Here is a 21082-nt window from a genome sequence, read left to right as displayed (position 1 = left end):
CTAACACCCTTGCCACAGGCAGGGCCACCAGCCTCCAGGCCTGGATCTACACAAGGTTGCCCAGGGCCCGATCTAACCTGGCCTTGAACACCCCCAGGGATGGGACATCCACCATGAGCAGCCCGTTCCAGCCCCTCATCACTCTCTCTGTAAAGAACTTCCCCCTAATATCTCACCTAAACCTTCCCTCCTTTAGCTTCAATCCATCCCCCTTGTCCTGCCAGTGTCTGCCCTTTTAAAAAGTTGTTTCCCCTCCTGTTTCTCTGCTCCCTTCAGGGACTGGAAGGCTGCAATGAGGTCCATCTGCAGCCTTCTCTTCTCTAGGCTGAACAAGCCCAGCTCCCTCAGCCTCTCTTCATAGGATAGGTCCTCCAGCCCTCTCATCATCTTCGTGGCCTCCTCTGAACCCTCTCCGACAGTGGGAGTGGAACACCTTCCTTATGAGGACAAACTTGAAAGAGCTGGGTCTCTAGCTTGGAGGAGACTGAGGGGTGACCATATTAATGCTTATAAAACATGTAAAAGGTGAGAGTCCGGGGGACGGAGCCAGTGATGACCAGCAACAGGACAAGGGGCAATGGATGCAATCTGGAGCACAGGAAGTTCTACGTGAATATAAGGAGAAACGTTTTCACTGTGAGAGTGACAGAGCACTGGGACAGGCTGCCCAGAGATATTGGGGAGTCTCCTTCTCTGGAGACATTCAAACCTGTCTGGATGCTGACCTGTGTGATTTAGTCTGGGTGATCCTGCTCTGGCAGGGGGGTTGGACTAGAGGATCTTTCAAGGTCCCTTCCAACTCCTAATGCTCTGTGATTGTGTGATTCTGTCGTTCTATCAGACAGCTTACATGTTGTTAAAGAACTTCCACTCTGATCATCAAAAAGCGAGCTCATTTTATAATTGGTCTGGAAATATTGTATTTTTTTCTTCTGTCCTGCTCAGTTTTGCTTTCATGGTGCCTCACATTCAAAGGAAGTTACTTATTTTGTGTCTTCCACAGAGCTGAATATGTCAGCAGAGCTTACAAAATAACTACCAGACGTAAAATGCTATAATAATACAGAACTAATAAGTTCTGCATACATTTTTTGTGAAGACTCGACGTGAATATATTACATGTCTCTGAAAGTTATTGCAGCATTAAGTCTTTACCTCTCCTAGAAATAGTGGCTCTAGGATCACTTCTGAAAAATTACAAAAATGAGCATAATTCAATACTAGGTGGAAAAATTGTCTTGCACCTTGTGAGCTGCTGAACACTTGGATTTTACAGACACAAAAAAAAAATAGGAGCGTGATTCTGTTTCTCTGAGATCTTGTGCAAAGCAGGAGAGTTTTGCTGGTTGTTCTGTAGTAAATGAGAGAACCATCATCTTTCAAAGCACTACTTAGTCAACAACATTGTGGATAAAAGGATTCTTCACTGAAATTTTGCCTTGAGGCACAATCCAACTTTACTATGGGCTGCATTTCCTATAAAACTTGGTTATAAAATGTTTTCACTTAAATAGTGTAGATGGAGCTAGTTTAATGTTTTCAGACACCAGCACCAGTGTCTTTTCCTTTATATTTCCTATTTGCTGAACAGCCTTCCTGTATCCCTTATCCTCTACTTTCCATTTTAACTCAACTGAGACATCTTGGGATGTAAAAATAGTGAGTCAGTGAGGCATAGAGACCCAAGATGTTTTGGATTGCAGAAGTTGCTTAACTTTCCAATGGTGGCCAGATTGCTTGGCAGATCAGAGAGAAAGACTATGCTTCCATAAAGATAAAAAAATACACACATTGACTAGGTGAGTAGGGTTCAAGTCTTGGAAGAAAGTTCCAAAGCAATAAGGACTTGAGCCTTTCAGGAATGGAGCCAGCAGAGAATTGTTCTGAGAACAATTATCATTCAACCGTTGATGTTCTGGAAGTGGTAGTAGTCCTCAAATGATGCTCCATTTTGCTCCTAAACTGTTATGCAGTAAAGATATCTTATTTTCCTTTTGGAGGACCTGCAACTAGTAGTCACTAATATTGCTAAGATTACAAAGGAGATTTTTAAGAACTATCAGTTTGTAGGTCTTCATGGAGCAGAATGCAGGCACATGCATGTGGATCATGAGAAACTGAACAACACCTGGTCACAGAACCAGTCCTGCTCATGAACACTAAAACTGTCACTGCCCACTGTCTTGATACTGTGAAGTTAGACTCTGAAGAGACAACAGTAACAAAACCTACATCTAGAGGTGTTATTGTAAATCTTGATTAATAAGCAATTTCCTCTGTACTTCAAATATCGACTGTGTTAGCCACATCTGGTAAAGTGTTGCTTTTTTCCCCTGTCCTTCTTAGGACAATTTAAGCAATGGGTTTTTACTGAAGCATTTAATTCTCTTAGCTTAACTGTATGTTTTGTAGGATATCTAAAAAATTGTAAGTTTCTTGCAAAAGGTTACCATCCAAGGACCATACCCACATAAAGAATCATCAGCATCTCCTGACCCTTCAGTGGTGGGACCTTATAAACAATTTCACTGAGTAGGCTAAACAAACAGAGCAGATCCTGTTTCTTGTGACAAACATCTTAGAACTGTGTATCTTTTACTGAGACTGGTCCACAGCTCTTACAAACGTTGCTCTTCATCATCCACTCTTTTTCTCCTGGGTCTCCTACTCCATCAGCTGATCAGGAAGTTGGGTAGCAGGACCTGCTGCAAGCCATGTCTGTCAGTGCCACTTATTTTGGGATTTGGTCAAATGTCAGTGCATTTAGTCCCTTTTTCAGGTTGACACTGATATTCTGGTGCTGCTCTTAATGGCAAGTTTCGCAGTTGAGCCTAATTAGTGACATGTATCCCAGGTGCCCAACATGTGCCAGACCCTTTCAGAATCTTACTTGTGATATCTGTGATGGTATGGGAGTCTTTCTGAATGATTATTCTCTAGTTTTAACTTTTCCATGTAAATGTGCCTTTCTTGTTTAACAAGGAACCCTTCAGCAGGATCTTTTCCATTCTTTTCTAACCTTAATTCCTTAATTCAGATGGCAGCTAAGATCAGTAGGGAGGTTTCAGGTTAAAGCTTTTCCTACAGCTAAGCTGAACTGATCCAGGCAAGGATTGACTCAGTTCAAGAAAAGGCTATCCAGAGGATTTTTCTGCACGGTTAAGAGGCAAGTGGGCATGGCTTTTTTTCCAGACAGCTTTTGAGGGAAATAATGCCACAAGCAATGAAATTGAAGGGCTGTATGTTCTGCTGCTTCCTTTTCTTCTTTTGTCCTTCATCTGCCAGCTCAGGCATTTTCTTCGTGTCTGTGCGTTTGAGCAAAATGCCCTTCGCCTTTTACCTGGCGTTCCACCAATTTTCCTGTCTATCCTAGTACTAAACTGCTCCAAGGTTGTTCAACATGAGACAGGTGCCTTCAGCCCAAAATGGACGAGGTACATTTTGCTTCATCCTGTGTTATTATCAAGCAAAAAGGTCAGAGCAGTGAAAGCCGCAAGGTTGTGTTAGTAACAAATGGCTGTATTTATAGGTGCTCATCAGAAAGGTGTCTGAGCACATCAGAGATGAAGTGCTGTATGTAAAATGCCTATGCAAGGGATTAGCAGATTACTACAATTATCCATCCCATGTCTTTGTCAGCGGCGGATGTGCCTCAATTATCATTTTTCAGGTGAAGCACAAAGACATACGGACAAGTCGACATGACCAGTATCACACAGAAAGTCTGTAGCAGAGGAAGAAATGGAATTGACATCACCTAATTTCATAAATAACACTGATCACAATGAATAAAAACTTTCTAGATTTTCACTCTGTGGTGCTCTGTTGAAGTGTCATCCAGAGCAGAAGGGTAAATCTCAGGCAGGTAGGTAGGTAGATAGATAGATAGATGGATAGATAGATACCAGTAAAATATGGAATTGATAAATTCAAAGAGATTAAGAGATTTATAGTGGCAAATTAGATATTTATTACGAATAACTTGGCTGAGGATGGCTAAGCAGTCATGATAAACATTTCCACACATCTGAAACCTTTAAAAGAGAAGGCACAATGAGTTATGGTGGAAATATTTTGAGGAACTCCAGATATTCTTTGGGGTGAGATTTCCCATGGCGCCTATCCACAGTCAAAGAAAGAATATACATTTCTTGCAGCAAAAGGGAAATTAAAAATGTTTAGCAAAAGCAGTATTTTTGTCTGTTTCCCAGTGCCAGGCCCAGTGTCAGCACAAAACATCTATGAATAAGAAATATTGAAGGGGACAATGTTTAAGTTATAGGACGTTGGATCCGAGTCAATATTAAAGACAAATCTTTAATGTGCTCCCAATAACGTGAAACGGCTTTTGGGGAATTTACTTTTCTGGCTTCTGTTCTAAAGCTGGTTTTGTCTGCTTGAATTTTGTTGACAGCCTGACAAATTTTATTTCTATATGAGGAATGGGAAAGTAAAGGCATCAGAGCACCCCTGTCTGTTGTGCCACCGTGGCCCAGATTTTTACCAAGAAGACTTAATTTAATTTTCTAGGGAATAAAGAATGACTTCACAAAGCAATGGTGTAAAATTGTCTGATACACCATCTGGCATTGTAGATAGTGTTTCAACAATGATTTGGTGTTTCAGGGAAGCTTTTATGGACATTTAAAAAAAAAAAAGGAAAGTCTAATTAAAGAAGAAAAAAAAAAAGCAGACTGCTGCTCATTGTAAAACAAGAATCCATACAGCCTGATGTAAAAGTCATGAAAGAAACAGAAAAAAAAAAAGGGAAAAAAAAGGCAGAAAACTGAAGCAATGGGTGGAACCTGTCAGTAATTCAGTGGGAAGATGAGGCTACAGCTATGAGAAATTCAATTTTGTTCAACTGAGAAAACCACTCTGAACTGGCAGGCCTAGACTCACAGAATAAATCTCTTCTATTAACATGAGAGATAATTTTATGTAAATATATTGGGAGACCTTCTAGCGGAGCTGAGCATCTTAACTGTACCACTTAACTTGTTTGTAGTGTAATTGCATTTAGACCAAGGTCTTCTGAAGGAAACGGCTGACTAAATTAGCATTAGGCAGGTTCCTGGGGGGCTCGGTGTGTTGTGGGTAGTCGATCTTGCCTCCAGAAAGGACATGTTGACACTAGAGAAGGCAGCTGCTTCCCATGTACCTTATTAACTTTTTTTCCCAAGTGTGGAAAGTTTTGTCACCCAGGGAAGGAGAAGATTTGAGGCAGTAATCAGACAGAGTCTGGTCTTTGGTTTTCCTCCAGTTTCCATCTCTCCTGTTTTTAACTGAATTCAGATTTGTGCATGTTGCTCCAGCTTCTTTTTATCACTGTGGTTTGGGAAAGATGTCCCCTTTGTGGGAACATCTTTCCTTACAGCACGTAAATAAAGCGATTGTTACAGTCCTCAGGAGGATGGTGGATGCAGCTGGCCTTGCTGACGAGCTGCATCTCCAAGAGGAGATGCCAGTGTCATCCGAGTTAGTCAGCACGTAGATGTGCTAACAGAGTTGGGACTGCTGTGAAGCATCATCTGGAATGGGAAATGTGTCTCTTCCTGGAAGGTGGGAGTTCAAATGCATTTGTTACGGCTGCCAAGTTGAGAGGAAGCTCTTTGTCCATGTTGTGCTGATGCTTCTTACCAAAGGAATAGTTGTCAGTGATACGTAATGGACCAGATGCTTGCTGATGGAAAGCACATCCCCCTACTAACATGAGCTGAGGATCTAGGCCAATGTGCTTGCAATATTACTTAAAAGTTTGAACCACTTGGAAATGCGCTTTGTGTAGAACAGCAGGAGAAACACCTGCAACATGTTGTATTTTTTCCTTTGCTTGCTTTTAACTTTTGGAAGGAAGAAACAACAGGTGGAAGCGGGGTTTTTTTAGGTTCATAAAATGTATGATCATGTCTCTCAAGTATTTTAAAACATTCATAGTCCTAGTGTTGGCTTGAATATGTTATCATTAACTCAGAACACCGAGTCCCTCTTGCTGATGTCGTAGTCTGCAAGGAAAAGTCTGTAGCAACTCCTTGCTTTTCACCAAACATGCAGCCATTTGATGAGAAGCTGAGAGAACAGTGTGAAAACCTTCCTCAGGTCTCTGTAAAGGATGAAAAAAGGAGATGGGACAGGGTGGAAGGGCTCTTGGAAAAGCCAAGAAGGCTAATGGTATCCTGGGGTGCATCAAGAGCACAGCCAGCAGGTCGAAGGAGGTTCTTCTCCACCCCTGTTTTGCCCTGGTGAGGCCACAGCTCGAATAGTGTCCAGTTCTGTGACCCCCAGTTCAAGAAAGAGAGTGAGCTACTGGTAAGAGTTCAGTGGAGGGTTACCAGGATGATTAGAGGACTTGAACCTCTTCCATATGAGGAAAGGCCAAGAGAGCTGGGTCTGTTTAGCCTAGAGAGCAGAAAACTGAGAGGGGATCTCATTAGCAGCTATAAATACCTCAAGGATGGGTGTCTAGAGGAAGGGGGGACGACTCTTATCAGTGGTGCCCAGTAACAGGAGACGGGCAACCAGCACAAACTGGAACACAGGAAGATCCACCTCACTATAAGGAAGAACTTCTTTACTGTGAGGGTGACAGAGCACTGGGACAGGCTGCCCAGAGAGGTTGTGGAGTCTCCTTCTCTGGAGATATTCAAGACCTACCTGGATGCTGTCCTGTGGAACATGCTCTAAGTAATACTGATCTAGCAGGGGGTTGAACTAGACAATCTCCAGAGGTCCCTGCCAACCCCTACAAATCTGTGAAGCTGTGAAAAATTTGGGAAGAGAAGGTCTAGCTTCTGCTCTTAGCTCAGACATGCAATTAGACATGATGACTTTGTGCTCTTCAGTTAGTGACCTGTTGACTTTGGTAGGGTTATTCCAAGCATTGACATTTTTCTAAGCATGTTCCATGATCCTTCGAGTTATGCTTTTCCAGCCTATTAGAGAGTGAAAAACATATTACTGCCTTGGAATATTATTTTGAATTTGTTGAATATGGGAAACTGAGTTAGAGCCTTCTGTGGGAGAAGCAATAGAAGTACGAAGAATATTATTAGCTCCGTCTTTTCCAATATGACTCTTAACAAGTCAGTGATGTTATACCAGAGAAAACTCAGTGACAGAAAAGTAATTTCCATTATCTCATTTTCCTGTGGCCTGTCCCAAAATTGTATACGAATCCAGTTACATTTTAGATTGCTGACACATTCTGGTGATGCTTTGAGAATTTTTTGTTAATATTTGAGCTCCCCATTTAAACCAGTGGTAGTTTGTTTAAACTCCCCAACAAACCGTCTATTTTCTTCACAGTGGAAAACACAACTAGTGAAACCCCTATTAAATAGAAAACACACTTCATCTCTTTGCATGATACAGTATCAGATTTTTAGGTGGACGGTAAGAAAATAAATTGATCTTTCCCTGATGATCTGTGTTAATGAAATCATTTTTGCAAAACATTGCAGATATCCTTTGCCTCAGTGAGCCAGTAAAGCAACATTTCTCAGTTGAAGTGGGTAGGCAGAAAAGTGTGGCTGGAATGATTTACTCTGGCTGAGGTCTGGTCCTGCACCTGTAGAAACCTTGGCTTTCAATCTCTGCTCTCCATCAGGACAGCAGTTAGGAAAATCACTCACTTGGTCACGTAAGCACAGTGACACCACAATTTGCTGTTGCTGCTCAGAAAAATAGTTACCTTCAGCCAAAAATTGGGTTCAGACACTCTCATAGACATGTGATGCTTTGTCTTTATAGGAAGCTTCTAAGGTAGCAATGTAGTAATGACTTAGAGGTCTGGAAACAGACTTTGGAATAAGAACCTAGAAAATCTGTCTTTGGCTTTACTGCAGATTTTCTGACCGACCTTGGACAACTGAAAATCACTCTGTGCTTTATTCCCTTTCTCCGTAAAATACCTATCTCACAGTATTAATCAATGTTTGTAAAGACCCTTGAAATCCTTAGATAAAAGAGCACATTACAGAGCATAGAGTAATTGGAATAGAAGTAGCCCATAAAATAGTGCAATCTACCAAACTTGGGAAGAAAAAGCCTGTCTTGTTATCATGCTCAGTTTCCCAAGCACTTTGTAGGAAGCTTTCTGAAACTGGCAAATTATCTGTCATGGTTTTCCCAAGCGTGGAAGAAATGAGCCATCAAGCCTCGCTCAGGGTGCTCATGTGGCTTTTGTGCCTTAAATATGTCCATGCAGTTCCTGGTTTCTGTTCTCTTTGATTCTAAAATGTGCTTTGCCCTTAATTAGGGCAATATCGTCAAGACACTGTGAAAGTTGGATATAGCAAATTCCAGTGTGATGCTGCAAACCCTAGTAAAGTCCACAGTTAATGAAGTCTGTGTTGCAGCCCTTGCTTTTCAAGAGTAGAATAAAGGTAAACTTCATTTTAGGTATTGAATGTCTTCAAGACCAGCATTCCACCAAGACACAGGGTATGGTCCACAGCTTTCCAGGACACAAGCCTGGGCTTTATAATCCATAGGGTTCCCAGACATAGAATTAGAGAAAAAATCTGAATTTTTCAAAAGGCTCACTGTTTCTTCTCATTTTTCTTCTACTTGCAGACACGCATGTGTGATTCGAGGCCAGGTGATGACAGCAGATGGGACCCCTCTAGTTGGAGTGAACATCAGCTTTGTCAACAATCCTCTTTTTGGATACACAATCAGCAGACAAGATGGCAGGTAGGATGCCTTTATAGGATTTACAGCATTCAAGCAACAGTTACAGCCCTATTTCCATCAACACTAAAGAGAAACTTCTACCAAGAGCATGTTTATTGTTGAAGCATTTTGAAGATGTTGATGCTTTATTGTTTTATATTTTTGGGTCTACATCTGGCTGGTGACCCATCACCAGCAGTGTTCCTCAAGGTTCAGTTCAAGGGCCAGTCCTGTTCAATATATTTATCAACAATCTGGATGTCAGAGTTGAATGCACCATTAGCAAGTTTCAGGAAGACACCAAACCCTATTGATTCTCATAAAGGACAAGAGGTCTTGTAGAGGGATCTAGATTGATTGGAGCATTGGGCTATGATTAATGGGATGAGATTTAACTAGTCCAAGTGCCAGATCCTGCATTTAGGAAGGAGTAACACCAGGCACAAGTATAAATTGGGAGAGGAGTGCCTGGAGACTATCCTTGCAGAAAAGGATCTGGGGTGCTGGTTGAGACCAGGCTCAATACAAGTCAGCACCGTGTCCTGGCAGCCAAGAGGGCAAACTGCGTCCTGGGGTGCATCAAACCCAGCATCATCAGATGAAAGAGGTGGTTGTCCTGCTGTATTCAGCGTTGGGGCAGCCTCACTTGGTGTCCTGGGTGCAGTGCTGGGCCCCTCAATTTAAGAAGGACATGAAAATCCTTGAATGTGTACAGAGGAGAGCAGCAAAGTTGATGACAGGGCTGGAGGGAATTTCCTGTGAGAAGCAGCTAAGGACTTGGGGTTTGTCCAGTTTGGAGAAAAGGAGGCTGAGGAGTAACCTACAGCTCCCTACAGCTTCACGAGAAGGGGACATGGAAAGGGAGGTGCTGAGCTCATCACCCTGGTGTCCAGTAGCAGGACACATGGGAACAGTTCAAAGCTGCACCAGGGGAGGTTCAGACTGGACACGAGGAAGCATTTCTTTACCAAGAGGGTGGTCAAACACTGGAACAGGTTTCCTGAGAGGTGACCGATGTCCCAAATGTTTAAAGGCATTTGGACAATGCCCTTAACTATAGGTTTTAACTTGGCCTGAATTGGTCAGATAGGTGGACTAGAGGATCATTGTAGGTCCCTTCCAAATTAAATACTCCTCTTCTGTCTCCTCTTCTTCTCCTCTCTTCTCTTCTCTTCTCTTCTCTTCTCTTCTCTTCTCTTCTCTTCTCTTCTCTTCTCTTCTCTTCTCGGGTTTGTTATTTATTATTATTAACTTTGTGATATCACTTAGGATCTTTAGCCAACAATTAGGCATTGCAGTGCCCATGCATGGAAAGAAAGCGTGTCCCCTTCTCTCAACAGCTCTATTCTTGCTAGTTCATGTTGGAATGATTCGGGAGCTCATTAAGATTACGGTTATGTTAGAGGGAAGTGCTTAAAATCTGAGAAATCATGCTCAACCAAAACAAAAACATTGCAAATTGGGAAAGTCTTTCATCTTATCTTTTGTCTGTTGGTGCTAATTGCCTTCCTTTCTTTTAAGAACAAATATGAAACATAAGAGGTTCCAGCTGCACATGCTCTATGCATTGACTACTAACCACTAGCACTTGGGAGAGGATTTGTAGATTTTAGCACCTCTCCAGTCCACGACTTTCATTAAAGGTTTGGCTTGGGCAGACAAGCTGATAGAATTATAATGGAAAGAGGAACATGTGCTAGCAACATGTGCTTAATGCTGCCTCATACATACTCAGGAGGGTTTGCACCTGCTGTAACACCGATGGCGACTAGGAGGCTTTCCGAGCGATGCTCTACCTCTTGGATGACATGACAATAACATATGGGTAATGAAGAGGCATCACAGGAAAACTAGCAGTCTCCTTTGTAAAAGGATGTAAAAAGGGGACTGACTTCCACATTTATGTTATCTCTGTCAACATTATTGAACCTACTTGGTGTGGGAGTGGGATCCAAACTGTGCTTCCAAGATCTGGTGTAGACCAGCACAGAATCTGTGTCTTTTGGAACAAACAAATATGCCTGCAAAATTCCTGGGTAGGAATGCCTGCCACAACTTTTTTTCATGTTTCCTTGCCCTGTATACAAAATCCAACCACTAATGGGTAATCTTTCATTTGGATTACAAGTACTTTGAGGAAGGGACAGTATCTTTGCTTTTCAGTTGTGATGTACCATGCACAGAGGGCTTTATCTTTGTCCATGCCTCTAGGCCCCAGACATACCAGTAAGCTAAACAGGACCAGAGTGCAGAGGTGAGTGCTGCTCTCTGAGCTCCAGACCTTTTCAACATTTGAGTGACTATTTCTTTCCGGTTCCTGGGTGGTGAAAGGTAGCTCCTTTCTCCTATAAGCCTTTTCCTGTTGGCAGTTCACGCCAGGGATGTTCCTTTTACACCACGTCCTGCCCAACCTCTAGCTGAGGAGGGAAACCAGGGCAGAAAACAATGCAGCTGGAGGATCAGTGTGCTCCACCAATCTTCAGTGGACTGCTGGTTCCTCCGGGTCAGCTGCCAGCTTCCAGAAGCTAGATTAGTTTCCAGGAGCTCAGTGCTGCAGTTTGCTGACTGAGCCCCCCAGCAGATACTCTGCTCCAAAGGATGTCAAAAATCAGCTGTATCAGACAAGGAAATCTATGACCAAGTGGGATTCATCCTCATGCTTAGATTTCTGTTGGCAGCTGCGGGTGGTCAGTCTAACCCCAGGCTGCATGGAGTGAGCCCTTGTGATTTCCCTTCCTTCACCTTCCCCTCCAATCCATCTGCTTCTGCAGAACTCTTGTGCAGGTCTGGTGTAGGACTGATGTTCATTTGCAGTGCTGAGCCTCTTGAATCATAAAAATACCTTCTGATATCATCTGAGACATACATGCAGATGTTTCCTCAAATGTGTACTCTTGAAGTAATAAACAGACAAGAGAAAGCCCTTCCCTGCAAGAACACCCAAATCCTGCGACTTCCTTGGTAATGAGGTCTTCTAAAAATTACCTTGAATGCTCTTTAAGAGCAAACTAAAATGGTCAGGGCATAAAATGATGCCAGGCATCCCTTATTTCTAATCTTAGTCTCATTGCTGATTTAGCAGGTAGCATTAGAGGCATCTCTCAACCTTCCTCTGCCAGCCAGCCAGCCTGTGAACGGGAGATAACATTTACTTGCCTTCCTCACTGATTGTTATAGCAGTTATTACCTACTATGTGTAAAGCATTTTCAAAAACATATAAAACATTCAAATAATTATTGCTATTACAATTTCCATTCTGTGTTTTGATGGTTTTTCAGCAATTTGCTGAATAGAATCATAGAGCCACAGAATCTTTAAGGTTGGAAAAGACCTCTAAGATTAAGTCCAACCATCTGTCCAGTACCATCATGTCGACTAAACCATGTCCTGCAGTGCCACTTCTACACAGTTTTTGAACACGTCCAGGGATGGTGACTCCACTGCCTCTCCAGGCAGCCTATTTCAACACCTGACCACTCTTTCAGTGAAGAAATTTTTCCTAATATCCACTCTGAGTCTGCCATGCCACAACTTGAGACCGTTTTTGTTCTCCTGTTACTTGTTACTTGGGAGAAGAGACCAACCCCCACCTCACTACACCCTCCTTTCAGGTAGTTGTAGAGAAAAATCAGGTCTCTCCTCAGGCTGCTTTTTAACAGGCTTTTCCTTTTCCACCCCAGTTCCTTCAGCCACTCCCCATCAGACTGTGCTCTAGACTCTTCCCCACTCTATTTCCCTTCTTTGGGCATGCTCCAGCACCTCAATGTCCTGCTGGTAGTGAGGGGCCCAAACCTGAGCACAGCACTCAAGGGGTGGCCTCACCAGTGCACAGGACAGGGAGAGGATCCCTGCCCTGGTTGTGCTGGCCACATCATTGCTGATACAGGTTAGGATGCCATGGGCCTTCTTGTCTGCCTGGGCACAGTGCTGGCTTATGTCCATCCAACTGTCAGCCAACATCCCCAGGTCCTTTTCTGAGAAGAGGACTCTTAACAACTTTTCCTCAGTGTAGTTTTCATGCTTTAAAAACCTGATGCCCTTAAGTAAAAAGTACTTTATTTTACATCAGACTATGCACTCCCAGTCCTAACAGTAATATGGGGTCATCTGGACCATCATCCGTGTCACTCCAGTTTGGAGGAAAAATGGGAGGGCACATGCAAGCAGTTATCTTGTTCCAGGGGATATGAGATAACTGTGTAAAGCTCACTGGTTTTATTATTTGACATATTCACCACAGGAATATCTATTCTTGAAAATGTGCACTGAGGTGCCTTAAATTGATTTGGCAAATCAGTTTACTGGTAGCAGGGCAATAACTGTGTTTTAAAAGTAAGGGAGTTTAAAGCCAGAATTACATCAGTTTAGCAAGATTGGTTCCTAAGCTGATTTTGTTGCTTCAGGTTTGGGTCTTTGGGTTTTCTTTTTTTTTTTTTTTTTTTTTTGGCATGACCAAGTTTTAAAATGAGTATCATAAATAACATTTCAGTTTTGGAATTACAGTGAGATGAATTTTTCACCCCTGCAAGTGGCTTCACTCTATCCCAAGTCTCTGCCAGCCGGCTCCGCTCCTATTCTAGTACTCAGATACTGCCTCTAATAGTGAAATCTTGGTCCTGTTTGAGTCACGTTACTTAGTCTGAGCAAAACTGATAGCTTCAAGGCTTGCATGTGTTTTTAGCCTAATAGTGGGATGCAGATGTTTTTCAGATAACAAGGTGAGAAGATAAAATGAGGAATCTCAAACCACTCTACTGTATGCATGATTTCTCTGTAAAGACAAGTTAATGGGTGGATCAAAGTATTGGTACTGCATTATGAATTCCACATTTAAATAAAGCTTTTGATTTGATTAAAGAGGTCGTTTATAAAGGCTGCAACTTCTCAGTATCCCACCGCTGTAGGCACAGTGTTAATTAAACAGCAGGAAAGTCTCCAGCCTTTTTCAGTATCATGTACCTGTCATCGCATTCAGCAACTTTGGCATGTCCAAACATTTGGACTTCCACAGCAAAGAGATGAGAAAGGGTTACATTTTTCTATGGTTTGTTGGTTGTTTTTTATAAGCCTGCTTTGTGGATAAATAGTGAATTTCATCCTTTGGCCTGTTTCTCCAGAGTCTTTTAAGAAAACAGAGCAATATGACTATACAACAAGTATGTTTTTTTAGAGAGATAAAAAAGACATCAGAAATCAGCAGCGAAACCAGAAATAAAATTATCTCGTTCCTTCAATCCCAAGATGGTTTTGCTCTTGTTAAATTTAATTTCACTAAGGGAAGCTGGGAGGAAGGTGTTTTCAGTTTGGGTTTTTCTGTTTGGCTTTGGTTTTAGCTTTTGTTCAGTTCTTCAAGATAACTTCAAAGCTGCACCCTATGACTCTGGTAAAAACTTCATGAGCAACAGCAACTGCTAAAATATACTGCCTGTCTCTGTGTTTTCACAGCTGCTGGAGGCTGACGTGGAGGGGATACTTTCCCTTCTGCATCCTGCTTTGGGGATGCAGGAGAGGCAAGCATGTTTCCCCCCTGCCCCCCAGCAGGTTACCATCCCTACCCCAGGCTCAGTGAAGCCAAGGACCATTCACAAAGGAGTGATATGGAGGTGTTTCCAAATAAAACCTCTTTCCCACTTGCCTAAAATCTTGTTAAGCATCCTTTGTAATGTTTGTTTCTTTCCTCCCTGTTGCCCCTTTCAGTGCCCGGATTCATACAGAGCAAGCTTCTCCCTCCTAGCAGAAGGGCTTTGCCAAATGCTAATTGACTGTTAAAAATGTTCTCATCAAAGTACAAATGCTGCGCAGCTTTGCTGGCAAGGACCAACAACTTACTCGTCAGGCTGTTACAAGCCAAGCTCTGTAGGTCTGGGAAGCTGATGCCCCCACTTGAGTGCTAGAATAAACACATCTTTAGCTTTTTTAAGTGCTTTCCACTCCCTCCCATGGATTCAATTTTACATTCTTTCCTGAATAACTTTCTTGTCATAATTATATTTACTAAAAGGCACCTTGGACAATCAGCCATTAAAAGAACAAAACAAAACAATACAAAGTTCTGAATGATTTCTGAATGATTGATTGTCAAAGATTTATTTTTTTTTTTAGAAATAGTACAGACCCATTGTTACTCATCTGGGATTTTTGTTGCCTGTCTCATAGCCACATAATTAATTTAAAAGATAATTTTAAATACTTTTTTTAAGACTCTTTTGGATGTTGTAATTACAAGGTGCATCAAGCCTTTCTTTGGGCTGTCAGAGTGCTCACAGGTCCTAGTTCTCAGGACGTGCAGGGAAGTAGCTAAGAACATGGCTGTAAAGGACACAAGCACCTTCACTAGAGCAAATGAGCCTATTCACATGTTTAAATCCTGTGTGAGGCTGTCATACACTAGTGCTAAGTATCAAAAGTGAAAAGCAGGGATGAGAAAACTTTCTTTGCCTGAAACATATAATTGGCACTGCAGCTGAATGGATATGGAGAAGAAAACAAAGCAGTGAAAACAAGAGGTCTTCAAACTGTGCTGAAATCCCTTCCTTTCTCAGTTAATGCCTCTTTTTTTCAGTCTATATGTAGTAGTAGATGCAACCTGTGGTACTTCATAAAATCTCCATCTCCAACAAGATGTGATGTTTAAACACAAAACTAACACCCCAAAAACCCTACCCCAACATCCTTACCTTAAGGAGAGGAATATTTTCTTTATCTAGTAGCATCCTTCCACACAGCTCTGGAGGGCTCTGATAACCCACCATAACACTGTCCACAGGCAATAAGTTATCTAAGTTGCTCTAAACAATTAAGAGTCAAAAAAGACTCAGTGCTGAGTGCTGTGGTGCAGACTGCTTGAGTGGTGTTCATGTTGTCCCCAGGCCTCCTACAGTAGGTCCGTGACTGGTCTCCACATGTTCCCTGGGTTGCATTAGGTGTTAGTCAGGTTAGCAGTGATGCCAAGACACATTATGTGGTGATGTGTCAGAAAAACCCCATTCCAAGTAGTTCATTTCATCATGTGAATTGATCCAATCTGTGACTGCGTTTGGATGATAAATGAGTTTGCATGGTCAAATAACACTAGAAAAATGCCAACAGAGGTCTCCAAAAGAAGAGATGGGTATGTTTTTAATATACATGAAGACAACATGCAAAGAAGCTGAGTTTGTACTCCTGCCTCTGCCACTGGCTGTTCCTCCACTAAGGCCTGTTTAGGCTGGGAGTTTTATGCTTGTAAAATGTGGCTGATGACATTTCTTGCAATGATTTTTTGGGGGATCCTTGCTAGCAAAGAGTTCCGGACAAGGTGGTGTTTGCACTAACTTTGTATTCTGTCTCTTAAAACAGCTTTGATCTTGTTACCATTGGTGGGATCTCCATTATCCTGCACTTTGAGAGGGCTCCCTTCATCACCCAGGAACACACACTGTGGCTGCCGTGGGATCGCTTCTTTGTGATGGAAACCATAGTCATGAGGCATGAAGAGAACGAGATCCCAAGCTGTGACCTCAGTAACTTCGCCCGGCCCAACCCTGTGGTCTCTCCATCTCCTCTGACAGCTTTTGCAAGTTCCTGCTCAGAGAAAGGTCCTATTGTTCCTGAAATCCAGGTATGAGTCACCTGAGATGAGGAGAAAATAACCCATCTCCTTTCTGTGCTGCTTTGGCCTGCTTTGAGCAACACAAAGGCAGCTATTCTGTGTCTTTCTCTATTCCATTGCTTTGCTAAAAACCGTCATTCCCCATTTGTTGCATCATTTCTCAGATGCTTGCCAGGAGCAGTCACTCACAAGCATGCACTTAGCCACAAGGTTTCTTTTCCCTTATCCCTGAGAGATGGGAGCAAAACACTTGCGTCTGACAGCAAAAATCTTCCTTGACTCTGCTTTGCTTTCACTTCTTATCCACAGGAGGTGGTCTGGGACCCTCCTGTGACCCACCACAAGCCTTTGGCAGCCCTTTGACGTTCAGTATGCCCAGCTCAAGGCTGATGGACCACTTACACTATGATTGATGCTTTTCTTCTGTTCAGGAGCAAATTTCACCCTTTGGGTATTACAGACCTCAGTGGGTGGAGTGTGGGGTGTGAACTTTCTCAGGGTTTGAAGTCATACCCTCACTCAACAAAGCTGCTGAGATGTGCGGTCAGCCAGCAGACAGCTGGCAAATGGCCAGCCTGGGGACCGTGTGGGTTTTATTGCATTTCATGACATTTGGGATAGATGAGGGTTACTTTTAATTTCTTGACCCCATTTTCCTTTTTTTAAGGAAGTGTGAGTCAGATGATAGAGCGGTTTAACAACCCGCTGTGGATTCAAAGCATTTTGCTGAATGGAAAGTTGGGTTTTGAACTAAATCATCCAAACAAGCAAATTATCCGTTTTCCTTAAAAATACCCCTTGTGTTGAAATACATGGGTGTAGCAGCAGTCAGGCTTTTCTTTCTTAGGCATGTTATTCCCTGGGTTTCAGATGCCAGCACTGGCGTGTCCTGGGTATGGCTTTTAGTGACAAATAATAGTCTGCCAAGATAGAAATAATAGCAAGTGTAGCGACAAATTGTGTGCTTCCTGCTTGACTCCACTGGGGTTGCTGTAGTGTTAATGAGCAAAGAAGTCACTTTATATCCGCTAATTTTAATACACCAGGTACTGAACCCAATGGCAAATGAAACTAGTGGTCTCTTTACCTTTCCCTCTGGACCAAATCCTGTGATCTTTTCTCACACTTGATTTCCAATTACAGTCACCAGTTATGTCCCAGTATAATTACTAATTAGGTCCCATATCTTGTAAAGTCCATCAGACTGCTAATTCTTGGTTCAGTTTTCACATCTCTTTTTTTCCTAAACCAACAAGCACTGTAAAAGATAATGCTCGGTGCTGCCTGGCAAAGAAGGAAATGCTGACACAGTGCAACCATAATCATAACCTCACTCATTATTTGGTAGAATACTCATTAGATTGTGTTAATTATATCTATTGAACTAAAACATTCGAAAACTCATCTTGAGTAAGAGTACATCTGTCTGACTGTGAAAGCAGCCAGGAATTTAGATGATAAGCAATTGTTTGATACAGTTTCTTGACTATAGATCATGGAATCACGGAATGGTTTGACTTGGAAAGGACCTTTAAAGATCATTTTGTCCATCCTGCCCTGCTCACTGCAGAACCCTGTCCAACCTGACCTGAACTGTTTCCATGCATGGGGCATCTACCACCTCTCTGGGCAACCTGCTTCACCACCCTCATTGTGAGGACACAGCTGGGAGGAGGTGACAATTGAATGGCAGAGCTGGGAAAGGGATTTTGACAAGTGGGCAGATAGGAACCTTATGAGCTCCAACAACTAAATGCAGTGTCCTCTACCTGGATACATTCAGAAGGCCAAATGTAACATTTTAAGTGTTTTATTCAGGTGCCTAAAGACAGATTTGGTGCCATTTAACATGCCCTGAAGTTTCCCTTCAGGCCTCCAGCTGTAGCTTCACAGAGGTGGAGATCTGAAGCAGGTCCATGTCCAATCCCCTTGCAGAGGTGTTGGGTACCACAGAACATCTCAAAAGCATCTAGATGCCTACATTAACGCTTCTGAATCGAGCCCTAAATGTCTGTCTTTCTCAAAATTCTCTCTGAGAATCAAATTTTTTTAAAAAGAAAGATTGATCATTCCTTGCCTTGCCTGCTGTCAGAGCGAAGAGTAGCCATAAAAGAAATGTGGAACCCAGCATGCAGAAATGAGATTTTTCTACATTGTCTCATGCAAAGACTGGAATAATTGCTACAAGAACAAGCCAAGATCAACACCCAGGAGTGAAGGGATCACAGTAGTGAACATTGCTAAGTTGTAACAATCGTTAGTGAGCCTGAAGAACCGGCTCTTTTACCTGGTCAGCACAGTGGCTGGACCATTTCTACAGATCGGATGACATTGTTTAGGCCATGATAAACTCTAAAACCTCAGTCTTTCACAAGAACCCCACACAACAGCATGATAATTTATCTGGCCCAAGCAGTAGACATAAGGGCACAATTTGAATGTCATTACTTCTGGTGCAGTCAGATTATTTTGAACCTTGGGTTTCCCTTCTTCTCCCACCAGTGTCCTACTGGCTTATACTCCCCCCACCAATGTCCTGCTTTGTAGCTAGTTCAAAAATTACAAACTATGAATGTGTTTCAGATGATCTAAATCACCATTTGAACCCAGTTTTCCAAGCAGGCGCCTTTAAACACAGCCCCTTGTGCTGCTCTCTGCCATGCTACCGCTGCGCTGACCCTTTCTCCGGAATGGTAGACAGCAGAGACAGATCATGACAGAGAGAAATAATTATTTCTGACAGGGATCTGAACCAGACATTGCAAATAGTACCTCCATGACAATTATTTCTGCCTGGCTTTTTCCTAGAGGGGTTACATATGAAGACAGATTTGATGCAAGGGACCACCTTTACTGCAGCTTGGCTCAGCTGGTCTCTGGTTGAGCCTGATCCCAGCCCAGCTTGTTGTTGAGCTCATAAAATATATTTTAAAATTCCTGGGTTTTCCCAGTTCTGTCATTTTTCAGCCTCCTAAGCACTGAGATATGTAAATTGAAAAGGCTGCATTAGAGAAAGTAAATATTTATGAGCACAGTGTAACAGCACTTTAACTTCTGGATGTGTCCGGTTGTCAAGTGCTGCAACGCTCAGAGGCTGTAAGTTATCACTTGAAAAAATGTTGGACCTTGGATAATAGCTTAGAAGAAGGTCTTTTTAAGGCGGCAGGTCACCAGATTTGTTGTTATTTATGACACCAACCAAAAAACTGTAAAAGATGAGCAACTTGTCACTGCAGGAGAGTTTGCAGCTCCCACACGGGAAGAGTTGAGTGTAGGAAACACGTAGCTTGGAGGAAGAGGTTTGTGATTTCTTCCTAACGGGTTGATCTCTTGACCCACCTGCCTTTGAGCCTCTGTGCCCTTAATATTATGAAAACTGATTATTGCTGGGGAAGTGTTTTCACAGCTCATTTAGGGTCCAGCACACCAAAGTATTTCTGAACTAGCGCAGGAGAGACCGGTGCCAGCTGTGACCTTCTGCCACATCCCATTATAAGACCAAGTTTTCCAGCTCACTGCTAAACTTCTACCTTCATCTTGCAAGCTTTGCTAGAGGTTGCCAGCTTGTGCTGAAAATGTCCATCTTGGTTGCTTACCTAAGAGTGACATTTTCTGGAAAGAGACAAATAATTCTTCCCCCACACCAAGAAAACCCCTTTTTAATCAGTGTTTTGTATGGAAGAATCAGCATGGTGTTGCGGATGTGTATAGTATCCTCTTCCAGAAAATTTCCCTGCATTTCTCTAAATTAAAAAAAAAGGGAGGAATTAAGGGAATTTAAGATCCAGTGCTAGTTTAGCAAGTAAATTAGACAAAAAATCCATTTTTAATGAGTCTTCTCTATTCTCAAAGCAGAAGAGGGTCAAACAAAACTCTTCCTTCTGTTTTTCCAATCTTTCATGAAATACTGCACTGGAGTTAGAGTTAGGCTATGGTTGGACTCAATTATCTAAAGGGTCTCTTCCAACCCAGGTGATTCTATGATTCTATGAATGGAGACCTGTGAGATAACTGTCCCAGTCTGTCACAAATACCCACACTGCATGGCTGGAAGAGAAAATGAAGCAAGTCACCTACAATACAGAGGAATCTGGAAAAGGGAAGGGACAATACAGGGGAAGGGAAAGGGGTTGATGGTGATAGGTCAGGCCAAGACCTTCATCTCACATGTAAGAGTGATGGGAATTCTAAGCAAGGACCAGGGTAAGTAGGAACAAATGTGAGGTCAGGAAATCGGGACCAGGACACAGGAGTTAATAAAAAACAAACCTAGAGGTAGATTAGGCAAAGATGAGGTAAGAGATGAGAAGTTTCAAAGGAGAAGAAATGGGTAAATCAGAGGAGGGACAGTAGAAGAAGTAGATGGAGAGAACGGCAGGTTATGATCAGGGCCGAGGAAGATCCATAAGGTTTCAGGCCAAGTAGAGCTTGATATTTTATTGTAACAAAGAAGCCAGGAGTCAAGATATTAGCAGCCACAGAAACTTACCAAGATAAAAAGTTAGAAAATGGAAGCTGAACTGGTGGTCTGGAATAATCTCAGACCCAAAGCTCCTTGGGACCCTGGGTCCTAGCGTGGTTTTTAACAGTGAACTCCACTGTAAACACAGAATTAAATGTCTTTGGTCTCCTGGTGTCCCATGTTGCAGAGTTAAGGAAGAGGGGGATATTCCTTGGCTTCCACTACTGCTGTGGTTTAGCTGAAACAATGAGACAGCCATTGCACACACCCCACTCAGTGGGATTGGGAGAGAATTGAAAAGGAAAAAAGAAAATAAAACTTAAGTCAAAAAAGACCTTTAAGAACATCAAGTCCA

At 42.5% G+C, this 21082-nt stretch overlaps 1 protein-coding gene across 3 annotated transcripts in view; it reads left to right on the top strand.

The window, feature by feature from the left end:
* TENM4 (teneurin transmembrane protein 4) overlaps positions 1–21082 on the top strand; it is a gene marked incomplete at its 3' end in the record, with an annotated part of 366880 nt that overhangs the window by 275588 nt on the left and 70210 nt on the right. For all 3 annotated transcript variants that reach the window (XM_084264045.1, XM_084264044.1, XM_084264043.1), the window contains 2 exons: positions 8575–8694; positions 16013–16274. In XM_084264045.1, coding sequence (XP_084120171.1) covers positions 8575–8694; positions 16013–16274 — 382 coding nt within the window. The remainder of the gene's footprint in view (positions 1–8574; positions 8695–16012; positions 16275–21082) is intronic.

This window comes from Gallinula chloropus (assembly GCF_964237585.1).
Source record: "Gallinula chloropus genome assembly, chromosome: 1".
In the NCBI taxonomy this organism is placed as follows: domain Eukaryota; kingdom Metazoa; phylum Chordata; class Aves; order Gruiformes; family Rallidae; genus Gallinula; species Gallinula chloropus.
This window is presented reverse-complemented; position numbering and strand designations above follow the sequence as displayed.